The following is a 25,522-nucleotide window of genomic DNA, read 5'->3' as shown; positions in this document are numbered from 1 at the left end:
CGAGGTCCCTTCGCACATCCGGGTGCCCTAGCACCGCCCACCGCTGGCCTCCCAGCTGCCATCGCCGCTCGGGGTCTCCTGGAGCTCCGCTGCAGCCGCGCCGGGCTTCTCCGATGCGAATCGCCGCCCGCTCGCCGCCCGCTGGCATACGGCGGCGGCGAGCGGTCGGGCTCCGCGCGCGATCTCCACCATGATGCCGGCCCTGGCCGCTCAGCGGCGGGGCTGCCGCGGCCTCTACCGCCTGTACCTGCGCTGCCGGACGGTGCCGCTCCCGCGCGCTTGCCACGGTGAGTCCCTCAGGGCCCGGCCCGCTGCTCTGCGCCGGCGGACTGCCGGGACGCTCCCCGGGGAGAGCAGGGCCGGCGGACCCTCGCCTTCCTCGGTGAAGTCTCGTAAAAAAGCTGTAATCAAGCTGGGTGCTTGTGCGGGGAACAACGAGTGCCCGGGCTTGTGGGCGGCTGGTGGCAGCCGGCTTCGGGCGCCGGCAGGGCCGCAAGGGATTCCTACGGGCATCTCCAAGCCGTCGGGAGCACAGCCCGCGTGGTGGGTATCAGTGTTTAAAAGGGCGATGTTCAGATCGTAACTGCCTCGGTAGGCGAGGCGTGCCCTGACGAGGGTAACACCGCATCGCGGGTGTTTTTACGGCCGCTGTAGGCCGCTTGCCCTATCGGCTGCCGTCTGGAGTAAAACCCATACGTCAAGTCCGAGTTGGGGCTGAAGTTTGCTGTAATTGTATAAAATAAAGCGCAGCGTTACAGGGTTTGTGTTGGTCTGAGGAATGAGCCCAGGCTTTTTCTTTAGGCCGCAGGTCCTATGGAGTTTAAATTCCGACCTGTTTTGGCCCTCTCCGTATAATCACCTATGCTTAAATTACAACAGTACCCGTTTTCTTTAATGATTCCTTGTGTGTCTGTGGGTTAGTAGGAAGAACGTCCTCTAAACATGCCGACTTAAGTTTCCCTTTTTCAGTTGGCCTAGTATCACCAAAGCTTAGGAAACAACACTGCTCATCTCATGCCATGTATTTATTGTAGCGTTATGTAAAGCGACAGTAAGTTCACTGGGCTGTATTGATTCTTCTGGGCTTTTGTCACATCAGCAGCATCTAATAATTGGAGTTTATCTGAATTTTTTTTTTAGTGAAATTGTTTTTCTGTAAGGTTCAAATTAGTCTATGCACACGTGCAGATGCTTCAGTACCATAGAGGATTAAAATGAAATGAAAACTGTTGAGACTTTTTGATGGAATAAAGTTTTATAAAATATTTATAAAATATTGCCATTTTGTGGGAGGTGCATTGTTCATATATGATTAGTCATACTTTGCATGACTCGAGTTACTAGCACTGCTTACTTTTTTTTTTTTACTCTATTCTTTTAATGAGTGCTTTCCAGAGCAGCCAGTTTGCCTGTTGCATTTCTTGTTGGAGGAGTCATTTGCTCTCTCAGTAGAAGTATTTGTGCTGCCTAAAAGAAACTCATTGCTAATACAGGTTGGCCTGTACTACATACAGTTCTCCTTCTGGCTAGTCTTTTGAAATCAAAGATTGCCTTCCCAGGGTGATTTCTCAGTGGGGATCTTGCATGTTTATCTTGTAATATGTCTGTTGCAACTGTTGGAGAACTTTAAATTCTTCTACGTAAATGTTTTCTGCAGTGCTGTGTGCTTTTCTACGTAATTTCTATACCAAGTTGCTTTTAATGTGTAATGCACGCAGTTCAATTTTTCTTAATTGTTAAGGTGTGGTTTATACACAGTGTACACAGGGTGAAATGAAATGGCAACACTAGCTGGTAGTTCTGAAGTGCTCTGTATTTGCTTTTGTATCAATATTTGTTTTTTAAAAAACTTGAGGCAGTAGGACTAGAACAGGGCTTAATTTATCAACCAGTCTTACCAAATAGCTTTGTATCTTTTAAAAAGCCTCTAATGCTAGAATGAACTTTAAAAGTGGGTGCTTGAAGGGAGGCAGTGAAAACATGCTGTCTGCTGCTGTTTGATATTCCTAACCGTGGGTAAAAGAAGCGCAAATTTTAAAAGTTAAATTCCTGTAACTTAGGCGGGTATAGCTGTACCACCTTCCCTTCTTTTCCCTTACAAAATGGTTGCCTGAAATACCTTTTTTTCCCTCCTCCTGTTAGGATGGCAAGCTCCAGTGAAAAGTGGGAGTCTGTCTTGTTTTCTGCCATGCCATCGTCTGCCTGTGCAGTTGATGAGTCAAGTGAGAGTTTATACCTCCAATGGTCAAAAAAAAGATCTTGGATCAGAAGATACAAAAGGGTCAATCCCTGAAGAAACCCTGCATAAAGCTGGAACAGGTAGTACTAAGCTAAAATAAAGAGTATTTCTATAAGTGTAAAAAACTGTAGGTATTTAATGATTAATTTTTTTTTCCCCAGTTGTGTGATGTTAGGGTTGCAGAATTCTTAGTATTTTTTGCTTATGGGCATCTGTATATAAACTTCAAATGCATAAACAGGGAGGAATGCTGAAATTTATGTCTTTGTCAGTCTGGTATTTAAAGGATTTAAGTTTAGAGTAATCAGATTTAAAAGTGGTGATGATAAAGCGTGGATGTCAGAAGGGATTAAGTAATCTAAGAGATAAGAAATGGGATGTATTGGTTACTTTTCACGATTTTGCTTGCTTACTTTAATTCTTTTTGTAGTATTTCAGGTTGTGTGAAATTTACTAGTGATAAAGATTGAATGAGTAAGAATACCAGCCACTGTGACTTCTCCACATCAGGCTATAGGTGACTTGTAAAGAAGGTTGAGCTGTTTCATCTGCTGCAGCTTTCTAATCTGATGGTTGTCAGAACTGCAGCATGCATGTTTAAAGTGATAACATGAACATAACCTGACCCTCCTTCCCGTTCAGTTTGATTCTCAATCTTGTGCTAGTTAGGTGCTTGTAAACTTCAGATCTGTCCTGTCCTTGCTCCATCATAGCGTCCTCTATTTTTGCCTCTTGTTAAGTGGGAGACTGCTGTTTCCCAAAGAGATACAAATGCTTTTTAAAAAGAAAGCTCTCTTTGTGCTTTTTTCTAAAACTAGGTGATCTACTAAGGAAAATTTCCTTTCTTTATTGTCAGGTTACTAGGTATTCATTCTTTCTTTAGTAACTTGTAAATTCCTGAGGCTTGCAGCAGTCTTTAAAAATTAGTAGCTTGAGCCAGCTAAAGTATTAATTTTCTGATGCTTGGATAATGTAAGTGGCTCTTATATATTGTTCTAAGTGTAACAATTTGGTACTATTTCTTAAGTCTGTGATTGGATTTTAGAAGAGGATAATATTTAAGACCGTTTATGTTTCTTGGAAAGTCTTGAGTTGAAGGTGGTTGCTAGAGGGTGAGATCCTTGCAGAAGAATGCCTGAATACAATGAAAGATTGTAGAGCCAGTTATAGTTGTTGGTATTTTCTGGGTTCCTAATGTGAGGTTACCGGTGTTAAAAATCAGACGTGAAAATAGCCTAGCACTATTGCTTTCATATTGTTCACTATCATCAGAAGGGATGTTCCCACCATCTTCCACCGCTGTCTGATTAGTCCCCCTTTTGTGCTGGCATTAATTGACGTTTAGGCCTGTTTTGTGAAAAATTGCTTTCTTGTTTTGCAGAGCTAGGGTACAGGTAGGATCAGTAACCTGATCCTGTTCATTGTCTCTAAAACGGCTGTGGAGGTGCAGCCCTTTAGTGGCAGCACAGCCCTGAGCCGTGTAAACGTCTAGTGTAACTGTGTCGCATGGGCACCGTGAGGCTTGCTTTTTGTTGAGAATGGGGGCTGACATGTGCAGCCTAGAGATATTGTGCACAGTCACTCTGGAGTTTATTCTGGAATGCATATTGCTATCTGCATGCTTCATATAAGGGGTGTTTTCTGGGGTCTAGGGGATAGAAAGTTTTAACGTTTTTTAATGGCATCACAGACATATTAGTACTGTTTATTTTAAAAATGCATGATAGTTTGATAAAATTCTGAAAAGTAATATACTATTTGTAAAGATTTCTACACTTTTCCAGTAATTTATGCGTTTAGCAAATAATGGATCTCTTTTGCACCTCCATTCCTTTATCAGTAAACTTGGGAAATGCTTTTTCTGTTAATGTGATATTTAGAATATTAATGTAGTCATCTTGAAAGTTCTATGAACCTCTGCTTGTCTGAAAAATAGTAATTGCAAATTGAAGCAAAATCTTATAACCCAATCTTCTGTTAAGTAGTGGCAGTGATATTTCTTTTAGTGACATAAATGGTTGCACGCAATTTTAGAAAAGAAGCTACTACTCAGTTTTTGTTAAGCAATCTTAGCTGAAGTGTTTTATCGTGAATACTGATAGATCAGCTGCCTGGTTTTTGAAATGAGGTAAGAAAAAAAAGCAACAGCAAAGGGTTTTTTGCTTTTGTTTTCAGGTTAAACAATAACTGATGGGGTGATTGTATTAGGAATGCTAGCTATATATGGTCCAGCCTTTTTTGTTGTGTAGTAAAATCAGTTTCATGAATTTACGTTATTATTTTTCAAAGAAAGTGTACTATCATTAGCCTTAGTCCTCAGTTGCTGTTAGGGCAATAAGTAATTACCTCATGGAAAGATAGTTACGTAGTCCAAACTTCAAGAAAATCTGACCTTTCAGTAATTTGAGTAGCATGTTAAGCTAGGATCATCTCATTAATTAACACAAACGTGCTTGAGAATTCTCTTTTTTTTTTTTTTTGGTCTATCACTTTCAATAATGTAAGTTTTAATTTTGTTAATGACTGTGGATGTGTAGCAAACCTAGCAAACCTGCAGTGTTAGGGCACAAAAGAGTGGTTTGACGTGTTAGAATCATAAGGTTTTTGTTCTGAAAGTTATGTCAAGATGTATCAGACAAGGATGCAGTATTTGTATTGTCAAGTAGAACTTCTGATTTCTAAGTAGAAATCTCACTGATATTAATGGAATTTATTATTTTCCAAATATTAAGTTTCACTTTACTGTAAATTATATTTCACTGGCTTTTTATTGAGCATATCCTCAAATTTCAAAGCCAGTGGAACACTTTGTCCAGTTTATGACCCAGGAGTTGGGGGTTTTAATTTAAAAGTTGTGTATTTTAAGGAGCGAGCTTTTTTTAAGGGAAAAAGCTTCAGTTGCTTAAAACTGAATTGCAGCTTGGAAGCTTTGTGAGACTCTAGTAATCCGCAGCCATAAACTGTATCAAATTAACTATATCTACTGGTCTAAAACTCTGCATGAAACTTGTCCCAGACTAAACGTATACTGTTAAAATGCTTTTCAGAATTTCAGGATACTTTCTGAAGTATTGTTGCAACTTGGTGCTCTTCTGCAAGCTGCTGGGAGTTTATTGATCAATGTCTTATTTTGTTATTTATTTTTTTTACTGTTGCTGTGTTTTTATGTTGAGAGTTTTAAATCTTAGAAATCTAGCAAAAATGTTTTTTAGTTGTCAGGGTGGAAAGCAATATTAAGAGACATTCCTGTTTTATGTCAACTAAACTCTTTACTAAAAGGTAGGCACTTCCATGCTTACAGTGAGCTTTGTCTTTATTTCACAGGACAAGATAAGACCAATGCAGGCCAAAAGCAGTCTGTCCTTAAAGAGCCAATCCAAGTAAAAGGTAAAGAAGTACTTGTATTAAAACTTTGCTGCTGTCTGTGAGTAGTTAAAAAGAGTGTAAGGAAACCATGGTTCCTCTTCAATTGTGTAACAAGTTTATGTGAATAACATTTTAAAACACACTTGTATGTCAGCTTTGTTTGGTACCCAGTTGTTTGAAATTGACTCCTGGAAAATCAAATACAGCAGTATGCCTTCTAACTACTCACTGTTCTGTGCAGTTTTTAATGGTTTTATTTGAGCTGATGAGTTTGTCAGGAAAAGACTTAGTTGTTTTCTTACCTGTTATCACAGTCTCTCCTCCTTTCATGTTTTTAGGCATGTCCATTCACCATTGCAGACCTAATGTGGCTAAGCTGAATGCTTGATCTTCCTCTGTTCCTTCTTATTGCTAAGTTAATCTAATCAGTGTTGCTTCTAAATATATTTTGACCACATGAAGTACCTAATCTGAGTCATGTAATGTTCCCAGTTGTGTCTGTAGTAATGTAGTGAGTTGACCTGGCTGGATACCTGGTGCCCACCGATTCTTCTCTATCACTCCCCTTCCTCATCTAAACACAGGAGAGAAAATCTAATGAAAGGCTTGTGGGTCAAGATCAGGACAGCAATTACTGTCACAGTCAAAACAGACTCGACTTGGGGAAAATGAGTTTTATTTATTACCAATCAAATCAGAATAGGGTAATGAGAAACAAAAAAATAAATCTTAAAACACTTTCCCTTCTTCCTGGATTTAAATTTGCACCCAGTTTTCTCAACCTCCTCCCCTTGCTGGAGAGCAGTAGTTGTGGTCAGTTCTCTTGTGCTCCTTCCTCCTCGGGGTACGACTTCTCACACTCTTCTGCTCCAGTGTTGGGAACAGGTGAAGGCGTGTCTCTCATGGCAGATAGTCCTTCATGAACTTCTCCAACATGGGCCCTTCCCATAGGATGCCATTTTTCACAAAGTTCTCCAGTGCGAGTCCCTTCCATGGAATGCAGTCCTTCAGGAGCAGACTGCTTCAGCGTGGGTCCCCTGGGGGGTCGCAAGTCCTATAGCAAACCTGCTCCAGCATGGGCTTCTCTCTGTACAAGGCCACAGATCCTGCCAGGAGCCTGTTGCAGTGCAGGATTCCCGTGGGGTCACAGCCTCCTTTGGGCATCTCCTTGCTCTGGCATGGGGTCCTCCATGGGCTGCAGGTGTATTTCTGCTCCACTGTGGACATTCGTGGGCTGCAGGGGCACCATGACTCACCATGGTCTGTACCACAAGGTTCAGGGGAATCTGTTCCAGTGCCTGGAACACATCCTCGCTTCCCTCTGCACTGACCTTGGTGACTGTAGAGCTGTTCCTCTCACACATTCTCACTCCGTTCTTTGGCTGAGGTTGCTCCTGAGCAGTAACCTTTTCCCCATCTTAAATACATTATCCCAGAGGTGCTACCACTGTGGCTGATGGGCTCAGCCTTGGCCAGTGGTGGGTCTGTCTTAGAGCTGGCTGACATTGGCTCTGTTTGACATGAGGGAAGCTTCTAGCAGCATCTCACAGAAGCCACCACTGTAGCCCCTCTGCTACCAAAACCTTGCCATGTAAACTCCATACAAGTAAATACATGCTTTTGTCATTAGTTACATTATTTAAAAACGGAAGTAGATAAAATAAGTGCTTAACTTTCTCTTATGATTTCATGTTCTTAATTTATCATAAGCTGTTTTCACTCCATCTTCACTCTGATAGTTTCTGTGATGCTATTGTGAGAATTATGCTATTAAAAACTCCTGTGCTTTTGATCACTTCTGGCCTTCTCTGTATGGAAAGAACTTTATCAAAATAGAAATTGCCATTTCTCTTTAAACTCTCTAAAAAAAAATATCTCTGGAGTGAAAGTGACTCAGCAGACCATAAACTCTATGAAAATGTCTTCATGTCTTTTCCCAAATTTAAAGAAACATGAAATTGTAATACTTGTTGGTAACAAGGTGAGATCAGGATCTCTGGATGTATGCTTTCTGCAAGCTTTTGTCTACATCTTTTATGTCAGTTTCTTCGGGTCTGTTGTCATTTAGTGTATGCCTGCATGGGGAGCATGCAAGGTAGATAGGAGAAATAAGAGAGACTGAGAAATAATTGTAAAAAGAGATGTATCTCTCAGTGGAAAGAGTTTTGCTTCTAGATTATAGGCAAGCAAGACTGTTAAAGATTTTGATAGTGTTTAGAAAGTGGAATTCTAGCCTTCAGATGCTATTGCAACTTAGAAACTTACTGATACAAGTGTTACTAAGACAATAACATTTTAAAAGGATCACTGATCTTAACAATTTTTTGCAATTTAAAGTGTTTTATTTACATCATCTATTATTTGGCTTTATCTTGGAAATATCGAATTGGTTTTTCCCCCTCTGTATTTATCGCCTATTTTGTACAGTTAATTGAACTAGGGGTAGGCTCATTGAGATATTCTGCGGTGTACAATTGGTTATAGTATTTTCTTTTAGTGAAATTTATCTGTGCTTCTGGAAGATGGATTAGTAAGTATTTGATAAATCCATGACTCATTTTTTACTAAGATTAATATGCTTTGAATATATATGTGGAGAAAAGATGGCATTCTTCTTGTTTAAAAATATTTGCCCTGTTCTAACCTTAGTAAATGGTGGACTGTTTTTTGGAGTTTTTTTTTTTTTTTTTAAATTTGTCACCTTTGCTCAGGAGCACTGTGGGATGAATGTGAGTGCTCAAGTACTTAAAAAATTGTGTAAGATCAAACTGGATGACAGAAATCTGATTATTATGATAAATATTGTTACCTGTATTGTTAGTGCATTGCTGAGTGTCAAGCAATGTATTTTGCCTTCAGGATTTCAAAACTCAGAAATAAGACAGTGTAGAACTTTGGGAAGTAGTAGCTTTCTGCAAGTATCCTATGACTTAAGGAGTAGTTCTGGACTAACTTCAGAAATCTTATAGTCAATCTTGTGACGCACAGGAAATTTATGTGTGCTCGTAAGTCTTCTCACCTGCAGAATTTGAGCTTTTTGTTTTCAGTTGTGTTCTTTAATGTTATATCCTTCAGCAATTGTTGACATTTCTTCCAGTAAATATAATGTTTGTAATGGAAATGAACATATAGTGACTTCCATTTGAAAGTAAGTTGAAGTTATGTATGTATATAGAAGCAGGAAATAATGGTATAAATTTAAAATTCCATTTATCCTTTTTCTGAATATTTTTCCTTGTGCATGAAAATCTGATGTGGTAAGAGTACATCTTCTAGACAGAAAGCATTATAAAATTATATTTTTAATTGCTATTAATGCCTAATATTAAGTATGCTAATTTTGAAAATAATAGTTGAGAAAAATGACATACACAGTCTTAGTTCTCTGCAAGCTCCGCAGAAGCTCTTGTACTCTGTAAGCTCTTACCTGCAGAAGGTGGAATTGCTTGAATACTGGAAAAAATCAACTGGATCTCTGTGTGGCTGTTTCATTTGCTAAAGCAAGTGTTTCTGAATTGCCATATTTGAATGCTATCCTAGTAGTCAAATACTATCTCTGACATGAAAGTTGGAGAGGTAGCTGGCAGTGGCAGTTCAGTGGATGTTTGAGAGCCCTGAACTACAATTTAGCATGTAGGTAAATTGTAATTTTTGGAGGTAAATTATTCTACTGTATGCATTTCCACAATGAAGAATGTTCCTTTCTCTTCACTGTAAGTTTTTGATCTTGCTGATAAAGCATTGTTTTCAGGTCTGTACTTAGAGGTATTGTGATATGACACTAGATTGAACTCTGAATTTTGAAATATCTGCTGTAGTCTCCATGAGTGACTTAACTTGCTTATCTGTTTCTGTTTTGAAGTGAAAGCAGTCCTTAAAAAAAGAGAGTATGGACCAAAATACACAAAGAATAACTTCATCACTGGAGTAAGAGCAATAAATGAATTTTGTCTTAAATCCAGGTATGATGGGGCTGAGTTGAGATTTAAATTGTAAATATTTGTTTGTTCATATGTGATTCAAATATAATTACAGTTTTAGGGTGATTTTTGTATAGCAACTTTCTAAATGCTGTTGTGGTTTATGTAATTATAAGTGGCTGAGGTTAGTTCTTGTTTACATAGTGTAGGAACTTGCACTTAGTTTGTATGTTTACGTAGCTGCTGCTTAAAGGAATTTATTTGTACTGATATGACCCTAAATCTACTTGGGGGGTGTTTTGGAGTCAGCAGCTAGTTATAAGGGGGAATGGCAAATAATTCTTCAGCGTTTTGGGTCGTGATGGTTTGATGTTAACATCTGTGAAAGATGAGTGAAAACTTCATAATGTGAGTTCTATTATTTGGAATAAAATATAATCTGGTTAATTGCAATTTTAACTGTTGTTACTTGATTCATATTTACTACCTTTTACTGTGTGCTGTGCCAGCAGGTCTTACTAAGTATTGCTGTAGTTGAGGTGTCTGTTGGATTTTATGCATTATGTGTGTGCCCCATATTAAATCTAAAGGCTTAACAGCTTTGTTTATAACTTTTTATGCTGTCACTGTTGCTCCCTAGTTTTTTTCATATAGTATATGTCACCAGAATATAGAGAATCCAGTGGCAAATTATTTTTAGTCCTCAGCTTTATTTTTGTCATAACTACCTTGTTGTGCAGAGAAATACCTAGCTCAAGTTTTGCTGGATTGACCAAAAGGGGTAGCAGGGGAAATGAAAATAGGACTAGATAACTGATTGGGCTAAAAATGAAATGTTCTGTTGTATTAAAAAAAATAAAAAAAATATAAATCCCTGATGCGTCTCAATGTAGATGCTCCAATATGTAGCTCAGCACAGTACATTTATCTGTTTCCCCAAGTAACTTTGTTATCTCTAACCTTTTGCAGCTTGTGCTGGGTGTGTAGGTTTTGAGGTTACATTTCTTAACTTTTCATGTCATTTCACTTACGATTTCCATTTCAAGATGTTAAGCCATGAGCCCCCTTGTTTGACACTGGTACACATTATCAGTTACATGCAGATTCATTGGATGTCATAGTATACAATGTTTTATTACTTTCTTTCATGTATAGTATTTCATAGTTTGAGGACATGATTTGAACTTTTGAGTGTGGAGGAAAACACAGTTGTTTTCAGTAGTATCCTAGAGATTGGTTGCTTCATGTTTTGTATCTGTTCTGTTTGGTGCAAGTAAACAGCTTCAGGTTTTTGGTCTGCAAAATAATAACATCAAAGTTGAGGAAGATCACCCAAGCATAAAAGTAAAAGTAAAATAATATGAACTTTTTCTTGTACTGAACTGTTTGTCCACTTTCCTTAGTGATTTAGACCAGCTGAGGAAAATTAAACGACGAAGCCCCCATGATGATACTGAGACTTTCACTGTGTATCTGAGATCGGATGTAGAGGCAAAGTAAGAACATTTGTATGAAAAAAATGTTTGCATCATTTAAAATGTATTATATGAGAGAGGACCCCTCCCCACCTTTTTTTAGAAGTCAGGTTTACAATGTGAAAGGGCAATAATATTTTCCATTTTCTATCGGAACACATTTTATACCCTTATTATTGCAATAATTACATGGGTATATACAGTTGGAGTGTCTGTTTCATGTGTCTAAAGATGAAGTGCTTGTCCTCAGCCCCTTCTTGCCCCTTACTGAGTAGTCTGCATGGCTTCCTATGAGAAAGAATGATACGATGATCTGCTTTTAGGAAAGGCATTTGTAATGTAGCCAAACAGAAAAGAAGTTGCATAATAGAACCATTGCTAAGTTACTTTCACTCTGTGCAGGTCTCTTGAAGTTTGGGGTAGTCCAGAGGCTCTTGCAAGAGAAAGAAAACGGCGTAAAGAGGCAGAGATCAAATACAGAGAAAGTGAGTACAGAGTGTTCAAATAACTTAAAATGAAAACAACAAAGTACGATTTTTTTTAATTTTTTTTTTTTTAGAAATCATCTCACTGAGAACATACACATGTGGAATGAGCAATTGCTGATACGATTTCATAGCATAATGTAGAGTAACACATTAGTATCTAAGCGGAAGTAGTCTGTTACTATCTTGCAATTTGCTTGTCGTACGCCAAGGAATGCATTCAGTTGATACCTATAGCTATGCTTCATCTTTTTAGGAGGGGCTTTCAATTTTTATCTAGTATTACCAGACACTTTGACACACTTTGTCACGGATCTGAAATCACTGTGTCACAGATCCGAAATCAGTGAATGGAGTCATCACACCAAAGGGTTTAGAGCCACACGTACTTTATGTGGACATATGAACACCTTATTAAAGGGGGATCCCCAGGAGTTGAGTGAACAATTATGGTAGTTTGCGACTAGTGACTACTGTGATTTTTTTTTTTTTTTTTTTTTTAGATTAGAATATTCAAAAATTTTGTTGGTTTTTTTTTTGTTTTGTTTGGGTTTTTTTGTGTTTTTTTTTTTTTAATTTTTAAAAGACTTAAACCCAGTCCAAATCTTTATACCGTACCGTTACTCATATATGTTTCTTCTGAAATGAATTCAGCTTACCTTTGTGCTTCAGAAGGTGGGGAAAACACCCCCGCATCATTGTTTAAAATAATTGTCATCCTTGCTGGTATTGTCAGTAACAGATAAGATATTGTCAGATAAGTAGTTTGTAATGGATTTTGATTTATCTAGCCACTTAAAGTCACAGAAGAGGCAATATTGCTTCAAGGTACTTAATTATGCACCTTAAAGTTAGTGGTCTTGTAAATTACTATTATTAGTTTTTTTAAACAGTTTTGCCATTGGAACACCCTTGTAGTAAAAAGGCTAGAGCTGCAGGCACTTGTTAAGGCACCTGTAAGCGTTTGTACGGAGCGTGCAGCTTGTACTCTACTGGCTGTTTTAGGCTATTTAAGTTATTCTGTATAATGTACTTTGGATAGCTCTATAGGGAAGAATCTAGCACTACAGCTTCTAGACACTGTAATATACTAATGTTTATTTTCAAGTTACATCATTAGTGGATGCAAAAATACTGATGTTAAAAGACTTAGCTTGTAACATCTTTTTCCTTCTCTTCTGTGGTTAAAGGGTGAGAAGGGGGTGCTAGAAGGTCTGGATGTGGTGCAGTGTATTTGGAGTTTTCTGCCTCTGTGTATCGTCCTTTGTTGGTAGAAATGGCAACAGTGTATAGGATAATAGGTTGTATTTGGCATTTTGCATGTGTATATAACAATAGGTTTCTGATTAGCAATACCAGGAGAGGAGTTTATCACAAGGAAAGATAGACCATGTAGCCCTTTCTAGGAGGAGATACCTGCAGCATAAAAAAAATCCAGAAAATACTGGTTCCTATTATGTATTTGTGGTGGTAATTTTGTATTGCAGAACTATTTCGAAACCAAAGGCTGTTGTGGGAATACAAGGAGTTCTTTGGCAATACTAAGGTAAGAGATGTTTTAAAGATTTTTTTTTTTTTTTTTTTGTCTGGAAAAGTGCTATGAGCTGTACTATGACACCTTTAGAAGAGAACAGTTGTTAAATGGTTGCATAAGCTTAACTAGCTGAATGTTATTGGAACATTTATTTGCACCATAATGTACAAGATCTGTCTCTGGTTGTAGTGCAGTGGTAAATATTATGATGCCGGTTTAAATGAGTTCCTATTGTGGCAGTGTAATCCACTTAATTACACTTAAGTGTAATGTTATTGTGGCCAGTAAGGTGTTCTGTTTACTCAGTTGTTGTCTTATTCACAAATACAGCTGCAATTTTATTTCATGTATAGAAGCAAAGTATGCTTCTTAATGAAAAAAACCCAAAACATTAACACTTTGCTCTATACCCTACTGACCCTTCCTCTCTGTTTAAGCCAACCCATTCCCTAGATCCAGGTGCTCTTCTATGGTAGAATGATGTCTTAATCTTTCTGCTGTGCAGCTGGCTCCTGTCCTTATGTTTGCAGTGTCTCCTGCTGGAGGCTTTGTTGGTGATTCATCGTTTTTATAGCCATCCGTTTGTAGAAATGTGTAAGGCTCAAATGCAGTTTGGGTGAGCATTAAGGCTTCAAGGCCTGTAGCTTCACTCTCGCAAAGCAGGGCAATGCAAAGTTTTTATTAAATAATCTGTATGGTAGGACCTTCATGACGTAAAGATTTGGTGATTTTATTTTAATAATCTCTTATTTCTTTATTTAGCCACGCTCCAGTGCAGCAGCTATGTTTTTCAAGGGACCAGGGAAGGTGGTAATGGTAGCTATTTGCATGTAAGTTAAAAAAGTTTTGTTTAAGCAAGAGAAAATTATTTATTTTTATTATCCTGGAAATGAGAACAGTCTGTATTCAAGTTAAAGATACCTGTGTCTCTGTAACTGATGTTAATAATTTGTTTATTTGTTGGTGGTGGGACAGAGTTTCGGTAAATACATTCACCAATATATAGTGATCAGGGTTAAAATATATCTGTGATCAGAGAAGAGCAAATTTTTTGATCAGACTAAACGATTTATTAAAGCAAAACCTAAAATTTTGAAGGACATGGAGAGGCAGGCATTTAAAGTTGTCCTTTTTTCTTGCTTCCCCTTCATGAGAGGAGCTTCATATATTTTAAATAATCTTCCAACAGAAAAGAATTAACTTCTTTCTGCTGTTATTCAGGGATATTTTAGGTGGTTTTTGCCTTTCACATATAAGTTTGAATGAAACAAAACTAACTATACCAATTTAAAGCAAACAAATACAGATATTATCTGGCATGAAATACACAGAAGTATGTTACATTTCTGTTGGGAGAAAGCAACATTTTGAGCAGAAAATAGCTCTGAGTTTACCTACAAAACTATATGCTTTTTGCTGGGGAAAGGGGGAGAGCGTCAAACAATGTTTGACTGAAAACCTCCCTCTTTAATGTTCTACTAGTAATTATTCAGGGCTTTCTAAATAAAAATGTGTAAGAACTGTTAGTATGGGTGTTCATAATGGAAAAAAAAATAATGGGGAGGGGCCCAAATGATCACTTTTACCCGCTTCACTTTCTTGCAGTCTAGAGAAAACAGACCTTTCCTCCTCCTTTGTAAACAGGGCATTGCTATAAACATTGCACTCTGCACTTCATAAGTACCTTTTGAATGATTAGGTAATTTCATAGATGAATGCGTGGCAGCTAGGCCAGCAGAAGCTTGTAGAGCCTATTGTATTGCTCATTCATCTCGATGTGGAACTTTTTAGAAGTGGCACTCAAATACCTGATGGCTTTTCAGAGATATTAGTCAAGACTGCTATCAGTGCTTCCTTGTTTGTGGCCCTGATCTTCTTGACACCAGCATGATTTTTAGTGGCTTCTGGTTTGGGGTCAAGAAAGGCCAATCTGTCTTAACTTCTCAGTTTTGATAATTTGATAGGCTTCTCAAAAACTTCAGGCTTCCATAGTGAGGATAAAATGTGGTTCAGTCAAAGGCAGAGTTCTGACTAGCTTCAAAGGGAGACTAGCTGCATTGGCACCCTCCGTGTAGTTAATAGAATTGCTATGTGCAAGGAAAAGCTTTGAAGCTGTGGTAAGAAAACACAGGAAGGTAATGCTTTTAACAAAAAAGGAACAATATCTTTTTAGCAAAACATCCTTCAGAGTCTGGCATTGTTGCAGTGATTTCATTGTCATGCTAATGCTTTACCTTTTAAACAATACAAAGTTTGCATGGCATATAAGATTTATTAAAAACTACAAGTGGTCCAGGGTGTTAGTAATGTTACTGTTTCTCTAGAAATAGATGTGATGAAATGTGGTTAGTTCTCAAATGATACCTCAAGCCTAAATAGACTATTTTTCCCCATAGATTCATAATGGATCTAAATATTTAATATTTCCAGTTTGATTATTTTGACTTTTTAAAGTAAATAAGACCAGGTCCTTCTAGACCATTGCTTATGTGGTAAGGTAGAGTATGAAAAATGGGCAGTCCCATCGCAGTGCAATTTCCTGTATGTATTTTTCAGTTCCTCATAGTTTCTGTTCCCCATATACATCTTGGGGTTTTGTTGTGGTTATCCTTGAAAACAAATTTGGAATGATAAATTTGTAAGAAGTGCCCTTTAATTTTTTTCAAGTTCAGTCAGCATAGATTTGAGTTTGTTTTAACTGTAATTTAAGTTAGGAAAACCGTGTTTTGAGTAATTGATGTTGATCTACTTTTGCGCTTGTGGTAGTGTTTTTTTTCTTTTGTCCAGAGAAAGGCTGATTCTCTTCATTAATCAGTACATTTTAAAGTTACCAATTAAGTTTAGACTTTACATTAAAATTGACAGGGTTTCTGACAGCAAGGAGGATGTGTATCTGTTTCAACACTTCTTCCTCCTTTCCCCCAGTTTTCTTGGTGAATGTTTGCCTCCTCCGTGGACTTTGGAATACCGTTACAAACAGTTGTGTTGAATGAAATTGCTCGTTTTCTATGTGCAGAAGAGAGGCTTATTAGAAAATTCTGTATAGTAGTAGTTTTAGTAAGAACAGTAATAGAATTGTACCTAGTGAAACATGGTGGGCATTGGGCATTATTTCTTGGCATGATGTCCGAAACGTTACAATAAATCTTTTTCAGACTTTACCTATCTTTGGTTTAAGTTCTGTTAAGATTTCCTACTGTTTCAGGTCCATGTGGATAAAAGTGAGATAGCTAAATCAGTTAGTCTGGTTCATTTCGGTAAAATAGAGAATACAATTTCTGATTTGGTGGTCACTTACGTAACAGATAATTTTGTTTCAAACTGATTGAGGTACTGAGTATCTGTTTTCTCAGAATCTGCTGTTTTTTTTCTGCTGTTAGTAGTTGTATCTTCAATAGAATTTAGGCTTTCATAGGGATTAGTATTTTCAAATGCAGTGGTGAATTTGTTTTTTAAAGCAGAACATATTTTACTTGCAGTAAAAGCCTGACTTTGTTTTTTCTTTTCCTCCAAAATGACTTTTATCTTATTATCTTACATTGATGCAAACATCTAGTCAGAAAGGAAATGCTAAATAGCCTTGATGGCTCTATAGACTCATGGCTTTTGTAATCATAGAATCATAGAATAGTTAGGGTTGGAAAGGACCTCAAGATCATCTAGTTCCAACCCCCCTGCCATGGGCAGGGACACCTCACACTAAGCCATGTTATCCAAGGCTCTGTCCAGCCTGGCCTTGAACACCGCCAGGGATGGAGCCTTCACAACTTCCTTGGGCAACCCATTCCAGTGCTTCACCACCCTTACAGTAAAGAACTTCTTCCTTATATCCAATCTAAACTTCCCCTGTTTAAGTTTTAACCCATTACCCCTTGTCCTATCACTACTAATAATTTCCTGCATAGCACTCTTTCTATCCTGTGTCTCCAACTTCTTGGACATCATTAATAGATTAATAGATTGGGCCTCACATTTGGAAATCTTAGTATGGCTTCTTTTCAGATTTCTAGGATGCCATGTTTCCCCACAAATTCATAATTGGTAGGGGTGAAATAGTATCATCGAAGTGCCTACTGTGTCATCTGAACAGGTGGGGGCCCCACAACTGAAATGTACGTTCAGATAAGCTGTCAACTCCATTAACACAACACAGAGAAAAATAAAAGAGACTGTGCGCATGAATCTCACTGTAATTTATTTCATTTCCTTTCTGTGCTGAAGATGCACTATGCTGTGAATTGGAGGAACTTATAGTTAACACAGGGAGTTTAAATTGTGGTTTAATGACACAACAGCCTTCTGTTCTTCTTGGAATATCCACTAACGTGTGCATTTTCTACTTTCCACCTATAAATTATGGTGATGATTCACCATATCATGAGGCAATGAGAAAAAATTGGCCCTTGTATTGAAGCAGTTATAGAAAACACTGCTAAAGAAAAATGTATTTTCACAGAAATTCTTTGAGGATGACCTTGGAAATGAATCTGATATAATCAATTACATAATTTGGTGTATGGCAAGGGGCTGGACTTTGTGCTTCCTGTAACTTAAATATATTTTTTTTGGCATCTGGTTGTTCAAGAATGCCACTGTAATATGTTGTTAATATTTACTTATAACAATTTCATTGGAATACTTAAAAAAATTGCTAACAAGATAAACTGAAATATATTTAAAAAAGAGGAGAATGTTAATAGCCCTCTAGTCTAATTTTCTTTGCAATATGATTGTAACAATTACTCTACTGATTCTGATAATGAATGTTTGAAGTGAGAATATAAACTTGGATTTTAGTGTTGACAGCTACCTTTCTCAGAACAGCATAACACGATGCTTACTCCAGGGAGCCTGTAACCTAAGAAGGCTTGACAGGTCACACTGGGCATCTTAATAGAAAAGTTCCGTAGATAATTTTTACAGTGTAATCTGATGAGAGCCTTGCCTTCCTGTTTGCTGTCTTATGTTTCTATCTTACTTGGAATTGCCCATGCTGAGATTAAAGTTGGGAACCTTGGACTCCACTGTTAGGAGGGGGTAGCAAAGGACTGAAAAGCAAAAATTAAAAACGACTGAAAAAAAAGGAAAGAAGGAGCTGAAAGAGAAAAGGAAATCATTAAGACTTATTTTCCCACTGGTAAGGCCATTAGTTGTTCTAAGTAGCGAATGTGATAGTAGTTTTCATGAAGTGTAACTGCTTAGAAGTTACTGATTTTTGAAAAATAAAAAAAATGTTCGCATATGAAGTTAGCTGAAAGGGTATTTTAACAGTAACCATACAGAAAATCTGTATGCCTTACCTGCCTGTATAGGTCTGTAATGATTAAACTGATACGTGGTTTCGCCACTTGTTGGCAGGTAATGCATCGTTATAGGGCACTTGTGGTTTTGTTGAAAATATTAAAGACCAGATATTCTGTTGTTCTTTAGCTTATTTCTTCTCTTTGTTTTCAGAAATGGGTTGAATTTTTTCTTTAAGCTACTTGCTTGGGTTTACACGGGTTCTGCAAGTATGTTTTCAGAAGCCATACATTCTTTAGCAGACACATGTAACCAGGTGAGTATTTTTCCTATTCTGCTTAAGTTAGCACTTATAATAATTTTTCAGGAATAAAGGTAGATACTTACAGTAGTTGTATCATACTTGAAAGCAATAATTTAATCTGCTAGTGCTCCTTAGTTGCCTATGCTGTCTAAACAGGAAGCATCAGAGAAATTGAAGCAGTATTTTATTTAGGAGGACTAGAATGCATAGCAGAATACCTTTTTCTTTATAAAGTTTGCTCATAGATAACACTGGCATTGTAGATAAGCCTAGAATTTCCAAGTGTGTTAGTCAGAACTTTAAAAATGACTCTCAGGTTTTGCTGTGGTGTGTCTTTACAGTGCTCTTGCTGTTCAATATCCATGATAATGTACTGTTTTGTATGATTTACATGCTCTCTAGAATTATTAGTAATATATTCTAGGAGGTAAAAAAGCTAATACTTAATCTAATGACCATTTAAATAATCTGGAGGCAAAACAGTCTTAAAGATGTTTTTAAGTAAGCAGTTTCTTCTGGGAGAGGGTATTTTTGTGTTTTATTATTAAGTAATTTCTGGCTTCAGTCATGGTGATTACAAAGCCTGCCCAGAGTCTGACAAGCTCTCTATGCATGCAGTGGGAAGAAGATGCAGTTTTTTCTGTATGCCTGTAGCATACACATACTTTTTTTAGCTTCCCAGAGACACAAACCAATGTTATTGCTATATACAGTTTTTATCAAACTGTAGGCAGATGAAGGCATATTTTGTCAGAAATTCACATTACTTCAGAAAAGTTGCTAAGCTCAAAGCTCTTTCTTTTGTTTCCTGATCTGAGTGCAAAGCTGTTGTTACTCAGTTGCAGATTTACTTGCCAAAACTGGTGGTTTCAGAAGGTTTATTTAGCTACATTTTATTCCTCTTTTTTAATTTGATGCCAGTGATCTGATGGAGGGTTTATAAGCTAACAGTAAAATAACTGACCTAGTCTAGAAGCCTTAAATGCAGAAGGAAACTAGAAAGAGTTGCTGGTAATGATCAAGTTTGGACTAGTATTTCTGTTAATATAATACTGTTTATAATACATCTACATTATTTCAAACCACCTGCCCCAATTACTTCTGTTCTTTAGTAAAATACTGGGTTTGCATTGTTCTGTACTTCAGTTGCAATTTATTTTCCCTGTAAGTATCAAGATTTGAAAGTGCACCAGAAAAGGGTAAATGGGTTATATTATTAGAAATATATATAAACATTAGCAGATAAGTCCCAGGATAGGCTTAATTTTGTTACAATGGTATGTGTAATGTGACCAGTCTTATCTTTAGGACATGGTGTCAGAACAAAATCTTGGTAATTTGGGTTGCATGCTTCTTCTGCTCTGCCTTGTTCCTCCTGGACAACAGTGATGTATCTGTCAGTTATCTTGAAGTACTATTGAGTGCCTGTCCAGATTATAATAAAAGAAAAAAAAAAGGGTGTGTTTTAATTTGTATTAATGTAAAAATGAGACATGTCAGTGTAGGTTCTGAAGTTTTTTCAGAAATCAGTTGAAATTTGAGAGGAGTTGTAGTAAGCAGAACTATACTGAGCTACTTTATGGATTGTAAGTAGGACTAGAAAGTAAGAGGAAGTACATAGTATGCTTCTTTCTTGTTCTGGTTAAATGTTAACTTGAAATACTTTTCCTGTCACTGTAATAGAATGACAGGCTTTGTTGCTTAGTCATCTTGTAGTAGAATAATGATGAGAATTTGTGCATCTCTCTTTCTATTTGTAGGCTGCCTTAGCAGCCTCTCACAGCCCAAGTAGCCATGTACTTGGCACATTTACGTTGATAGTTGATGTGGCAAAGTCGGAGCTGGGCACATAATATAGTATGCAGAGACAAAATTAATGTTGTGTCTCACTATTTTCTTTAGTATGCTTGAGGCATTCATTATGAGATGCTGAAATTTTCCCTTCTTCCACCGTTGAAGGAATTCTTCTTGTTGCTGTTTTTGATACCAGTAAGGCTTTGGAAACAAAATAAGTACCTCAAGATGAGTGGTTGACACCCTCCTGCAGCTCAAGCAAGAGAAATCCTTGGATAGCTTTTGACACATACAAAATGCAACAGTGCTCCTCCACATTTGAGGAATGTATGAAATCTTGGAGCAGACTTAATATCCTAAAATGCATTTTAACAAAATTTTGGCTACCTTTTTGCTTTGGTTGAACCTAGTATGTTTCTGTGTCCAGAAAGACTGAGTTGAAGACTTGCATTTTGCTTGCTATTTTTCAATAAACGTTTTCACACAACCTTTCAGCTGTTCCAGCTCTGAAGTGAAGACAGGGGCACTACTAACCTAGCTCATAATACTTAAAAGAAAATTATGGGGAGGCAGCCTTCAGGTGTGTGATTTTCAGTTGGCCAACTGTGTCAGTTTATAGGTGAACCAAGTTTGATTGTGGTATTATCTACCACTTTATATGTAGAAAAGCTATTCTGTTAACTGTGAAAGTTAATACTTCATTGTGGTTTTGGGAAAAACACAGGAGAAAACTTGCTGCCTCAAAGCAGTTTGCTGCTGTGAATACTGAAGTGTCTAAATTTTAATACTGGTTATTATGCTTCAGTAATTCAGACTTGTAAAACAAAGCACGTGCTTTGCAAAATCGAGATCTAGATTTATAACTTACTGTATCAAGTTTAACACATGCCTAAATAAATATATCCCAAATGGGCCATTTAGATATCGAGAGGTTTTTATTTCTTCCTTCAAAATATTTTTCTTCAGTTTGGAATATTTCTGTAATGATGGAAGCTGCAGTATAAAATTATTGCTTTAAATGTAGTGTGCCATCACCACACTCTTTGTATAATTTCTCTTCAAGAGGGATTTATTTAAATAGCTTTGTTCCCTGAACAACTTCATTCCTTCACGTTGAAGTAGAGCAACAACACTTATGATTGTACATAATGTTCACTTTCAGTTGCAATTATAGAATTATAATTAATATTAATTATATATATACACACTATGTATATAGTTCTATATAGTATATATATGGGAGTAATTTTTGGGGGGGCAGTAGGTGTAGATGACAGATTTTGAGGATTGTATTTCAGTTCTTGTACAATATCAGTAACAAAGTATGTGTGCAGATTGGCAAATTGCATCTGCCTTTATCATTCAAGTTCTGTTGATACAGAATGTTTCTAAATGTTTTCATATTTTAATAAAGTTTTGCTTCCTTTCATCCTGAATAGGCATTGCTAGCTTTGGGCATCAGTCAGTCTGCAAGGACGCCGGACCCTAGTCATCCGTAAGCTTTTTGAGTAAATAATGATTTTGTAATTTTATATAGGAGTGAGATCAGTTCTTGTTTTTGCAGCAACTTGTTCTTAATCTCTTGTTTCATATAATTTCTGAAATGCATTGTTTATGATTTTGAAAGAGAGAAAACTGCAGATTTTTTCAAACTGCAGAAGTTACAGCTTCAGTGGTTTGATACAAGCTATACTTTTTTTGTGGTATGCTTTTTGATGTGTATTATTTTAATTGACATTACTTCTTTATGTTATTTTGGGCTCTTCTGCCTCTTTGAATGGATAGCTTTACTTTGTTTTTTAATGATGTTCACATGAATAAGTTTTTTTTAAAAGTAAAAAATACTTATTTAAAACAAAGCTCTTTTCTGCAGGGCAGCTACTTGTATCATAGAGATGTGTTTGACTCAAACTGCTGTTTGTTTTTGTCTGAGTAATAGGGATGTTACTGGTTAGCTGTTACAGCTTCATGAAAGTCAGAGGCTATATGCTCTGTGATATTTTCTTGGTGTTGACCTGCTTTACACTTCACATTATTGGTCAGATCATTCATATTGTAAGCACTAGTTGAAAATACATCTCATTTAAAGAATTGTTTCTTTCTTTCTTAAAATTCATTAAGAGCATCAGGTAATTTGAAAAATATTTCAATCTTAAATTTGTCTAAATATTTGTTTTATCTCCTTCCCCCATTTCACTTTTTCCTTTCTTTCTAAATATAGTCTTTGTACTATTGTTTTTTAGATTTTGCTAAAGAAATGTACCATTTGTAGTAGCAGTCAATAGTAAAAAAACAAAGGTACACTTTCAATATTGGTTTAGTTGCTCTTAAAAGCTGAAAATATTGAATGTCTGCAGTTAGTTGAACTACGAAAAGATGTCACAAATTTTATTTCCTTTAAATTAGCATTATAAAATAGGTAGGCTGGCTGCCTATAAGGCTGAAGTTTTCATTTAGAAGTAGCATTTCTGTAAAATGTTAAAGTATGTTTTTTTTTCTGTTAGTAAAATCCTCAGTATCTGCATAAAAATCAATATAGCTGCATAAATAACTTATTTAAAAAAGAATTAGAAAAATATCTATGCTTAATGTCATTGTGTGTACTAGCTATGTTTTTCCAGGTGTCATCTTTTTCCTTGGATTAGGTTGAATTTAACAGCTTTATCTTAAATGGATGCCTAGTCATATGATGATGATTTAAGACATGTAAAACTGAATGGAAAAAACATGTAGATGTGCTTGCAGATATATAGAATCTTATTTTCCTAAATCACTTTCTTTTTTTTCATGTAGGTATGGTTTCACAAACATGCGCTATATTGCCTCCCTGATTAGCGGAGTGGGCATTTTCATGATGGGTGCGGGACTGTCTTGGTATCATGGGATCATAGGTTTACTCAACCCTCACCCTATAGAATCTCTTCTCTGGGTAAGCTAATGTTGTTTGATATTGCATCTAATGTTGGTGACTTAATAGAAAGTAAAGGCACGGTCTGAAATTCACTTCCTGAGTGTTTGAATCCCAACACAATTAGCTCAAACCATCCTGAATGAAAATGTGTTTTAAGAAAAAAATCATGTTAAACTAGCTGATCTTATAGCAAAATGAGCTATTCTTTAAACTTTGTGTTTTCCCTTCACACATCCCAAGAGGTCCTCCTTTCCTATTTTGCAATATATTGCATGATTCAAATATTGGCTACCTTGGGTTTAGGGAGAGCTACATAGCACAGTGGGTAATGAGGTTCTGAAATGCTGTGTTTGGATAGTTAGTGGTGAAGGGATCTGTATAAATACACATATAATAACACTTTTTTTTTTCATACAGGCATACTGCATTTTAGCAGGGTCATTGGTATCTGAAGGAGGTAATTTCAAGAATTGTTTCTATTTAATTATTCATAATCTCTAAGAATACAATGTAATTGCAGTAATAATTGGTCTTTGCTTTCATAGTAAAGTTTTGAGCTCTGCTGCAAATATTTGTGTTATAAGCAAACAAAAAAATGTGGTAAAACTTTTATTATCTCTCTACATAATAAGAAGCTGAATAACATAATTTGAAAAGTGTACATGGAATGTCTTTGAGGTATTAAACTATCAGTGAATGTAACAGTTCCAATTTCTATGGGAGACATGCATGTAGAGAAGAAGGTAATTCAGGTTTTTTTAGTGATTCAGTGTATCACTAATCAGAGATTTTTTGATCTCTTGCTATTTATAAAGAAAAGTTCACTCTTCAAAATGCAAGCAAGTCTTTGCCTCTAACCATTTTAAGCAACTACTTTGGTGTTGTTTCAGCTACCCTTCTTGTTGCTATAAATGAAATTCGCAGGAGTGCTCGAGCCAAGGGTCTGTCATTTTATCAATATGGTATGTGTCATTATAGCAGTAAGGTATGCCGTTATTTAAAACAGAATCTATTTACCACAATTTGCATAATGATAGAAACAATTTTCACTGTATTCCTTTTCCCTTGCTTTATTGATCTCTTTTCTATTCTAGTAACAAATACATTTTACAAATTGGGTGAAAACCTGTTGGTTAACACTACTTAAATACTTTTACTAAACTACTTGCGTTTTTCAGGATAAATACCCCTTTAAGTTTTTCAGACATTATGGAGAAGCTTCAGTAATTGGCACAGGGCTTTTTCTGTGCATTTATGAATGCTTTCAGGGGTGTATGCCTATGCAAAAATTCAGTTTACACCTATATACTTAAGGAAATTTTTCTTTTAAGTTGCTGATGTTAGCATAGTTTAAGTACTATGCATAATGTAGTAAAGGTAAGCATTTCAAAGCAATGTGTGTTTTGTTTTTTTTTTTTTTGTTGTTGTATACGCAGTTGTACAGAGTCATGATCCTAGTACAAATGTGGTGTTACTGGAGGATGCTGCAGCAGTTCTAAGTGTGGCCATAGCTGCTACGTGTATGGGTCTGACTTCTTTAACAGGTAAAATTGTGCCTCAGGCTGAGGCAGTCAGGATGTGAATTTACCCCTGTGCATGGTATGAACGCAGAGCATTTAGTTTATATTGGTTAACTTAAATGCATCTCTACTCTCTTTTTGATGCTTGTACTGTGAAAGGTTCTGGAGGTTTAGACTCTTCTCTGGTCAGATTTCTAGTAGTCTGAGTTGGAAAATATTTCAGCTTTTTTTTTTTAATATGTCAAAAGGGTTAAGCTTGAAAGAGTACATGTAGGTGGGTCTAACTTCCTTCTGAGCTACTTTGCATACAAATGAAGTTATTTTTTACTAAAGGTATGTTTATTGTAATCAGTTATGTATATCACTGTGATGTGGTGGGATTACGTATCTTGATTTTCCTTATTCAGTGATGTGCATGGGTTTGTGGGGAGGACTTAAGGAAGCAGTTCCTTCCTCTGGTTTGTTATGTAGTGGTATTGGTGTTATCTTCAGATTACAATAGCTACTCCTAAACAATGTAGCAAACCTAAGTCATGCAGGTGGGATGATCTGTGTGGCAATTGATTCAAAGTATGTCTTTGCCTGCACAGTTAAGATTTATGAAGAGGGAATTTGTTTATTTGTCCTGTTTTAAGTATTGGCTTTTCAATATTTTTAAAAAATAAATATGTAATTTTCTTTGTGGCTGCTAATGAATTAATTGCAAGTTTCACTTTTTTATATAGAAGCCAGT

The 25,522-nt window shown here is 36.7% G+C and overlaps 1 protein-coding gene across 5 annotated transcripts in view; it reads left to right on the top strand.

Annotated features, from left to right (window-relative positions):
* SLC30A9 (solute carrier family 30 member 9) overlaps positions 1-25,522 on the top strand; it is a 36,023-nt gene continuing 10,501 nt past the window's right edge. The window contains exons 1-14 of one of the 5 annotated variants that reach the window (XM_057407527.1): positions 1-287; positions 2,143-2,319; positions 5,564-5,626; positions 9,468-9,567; positions 10,929-11,021; positions 11,403-11,485; positions 12,973-13,031; positions 13,782-13,849; positions 18,474-18,576; positions 21,798-21,853; positions 23,152-23,287; positions 23,687-23,726; positions 24,160-24,231; positions 24,706-24,813. In XM_057407527.1, coding sequence (XP_057263510.1) covers positions 191-287; positions 2,143-2,319; positions 5,564-5,626; positions 9,468-9,567; positions 10,929-11,021; positions 11,403-11,485; positions 12,973-13,031; positions 13,782-13,849; positions 18,474-18,576; positions 21,798-21,853; positions 23,152-23,287; positions 23,687-23,726; positions 24,160-24,231; positions 24,706-24,813 — 1,255 coding nt within the window. In that variant the 5' untranslated portion in view covers positions 1-190. Of the gene's footprint in view, positions 288-1,370; positions 1,494-2,142; positions 2,320-5,563; positions 5,627-9,467; positions 9,568-10,928; positions 11,022-11,402; positions 11,486-12,972; positions 13,032-13,781; positions 13,850-18,473; positions 18,577-21,797; positions 21,854-23,151; positions 23,288-23,686; positions 23,727-24,159; positions 24,232-24,705; positions 24,814-25,522 lie in introns of those variants that run through there. The other 4 variants (XR_008971969.1, XM_057407523.1, XM_057407525.1 and 1 more) reach the window with 4 other exon arrangements.

The sequence above is a fragment of the Pezoporus wallicus genome, unplaced genomic scaffold (assembly GCF_028554395.1).
Source record: "Pezoporus wallicus isolate ANWC-B61680 ecotype Strahan unplaced genomic scaffold, APGP_CSIRO_Pwel_v1 contig_2492, whole genome shotgun sequence".
Classification (NCBI taxonomy): domain Eukaryota; kingdom Metazoa; phylum Chordata; class Aves; order Psittaciformes; family Psittacidae; genus Pezoporus; species Pezoporus wallicus.
This window is presented reverse-complemented; position numbering and strand designations above follow the sequence as displayed.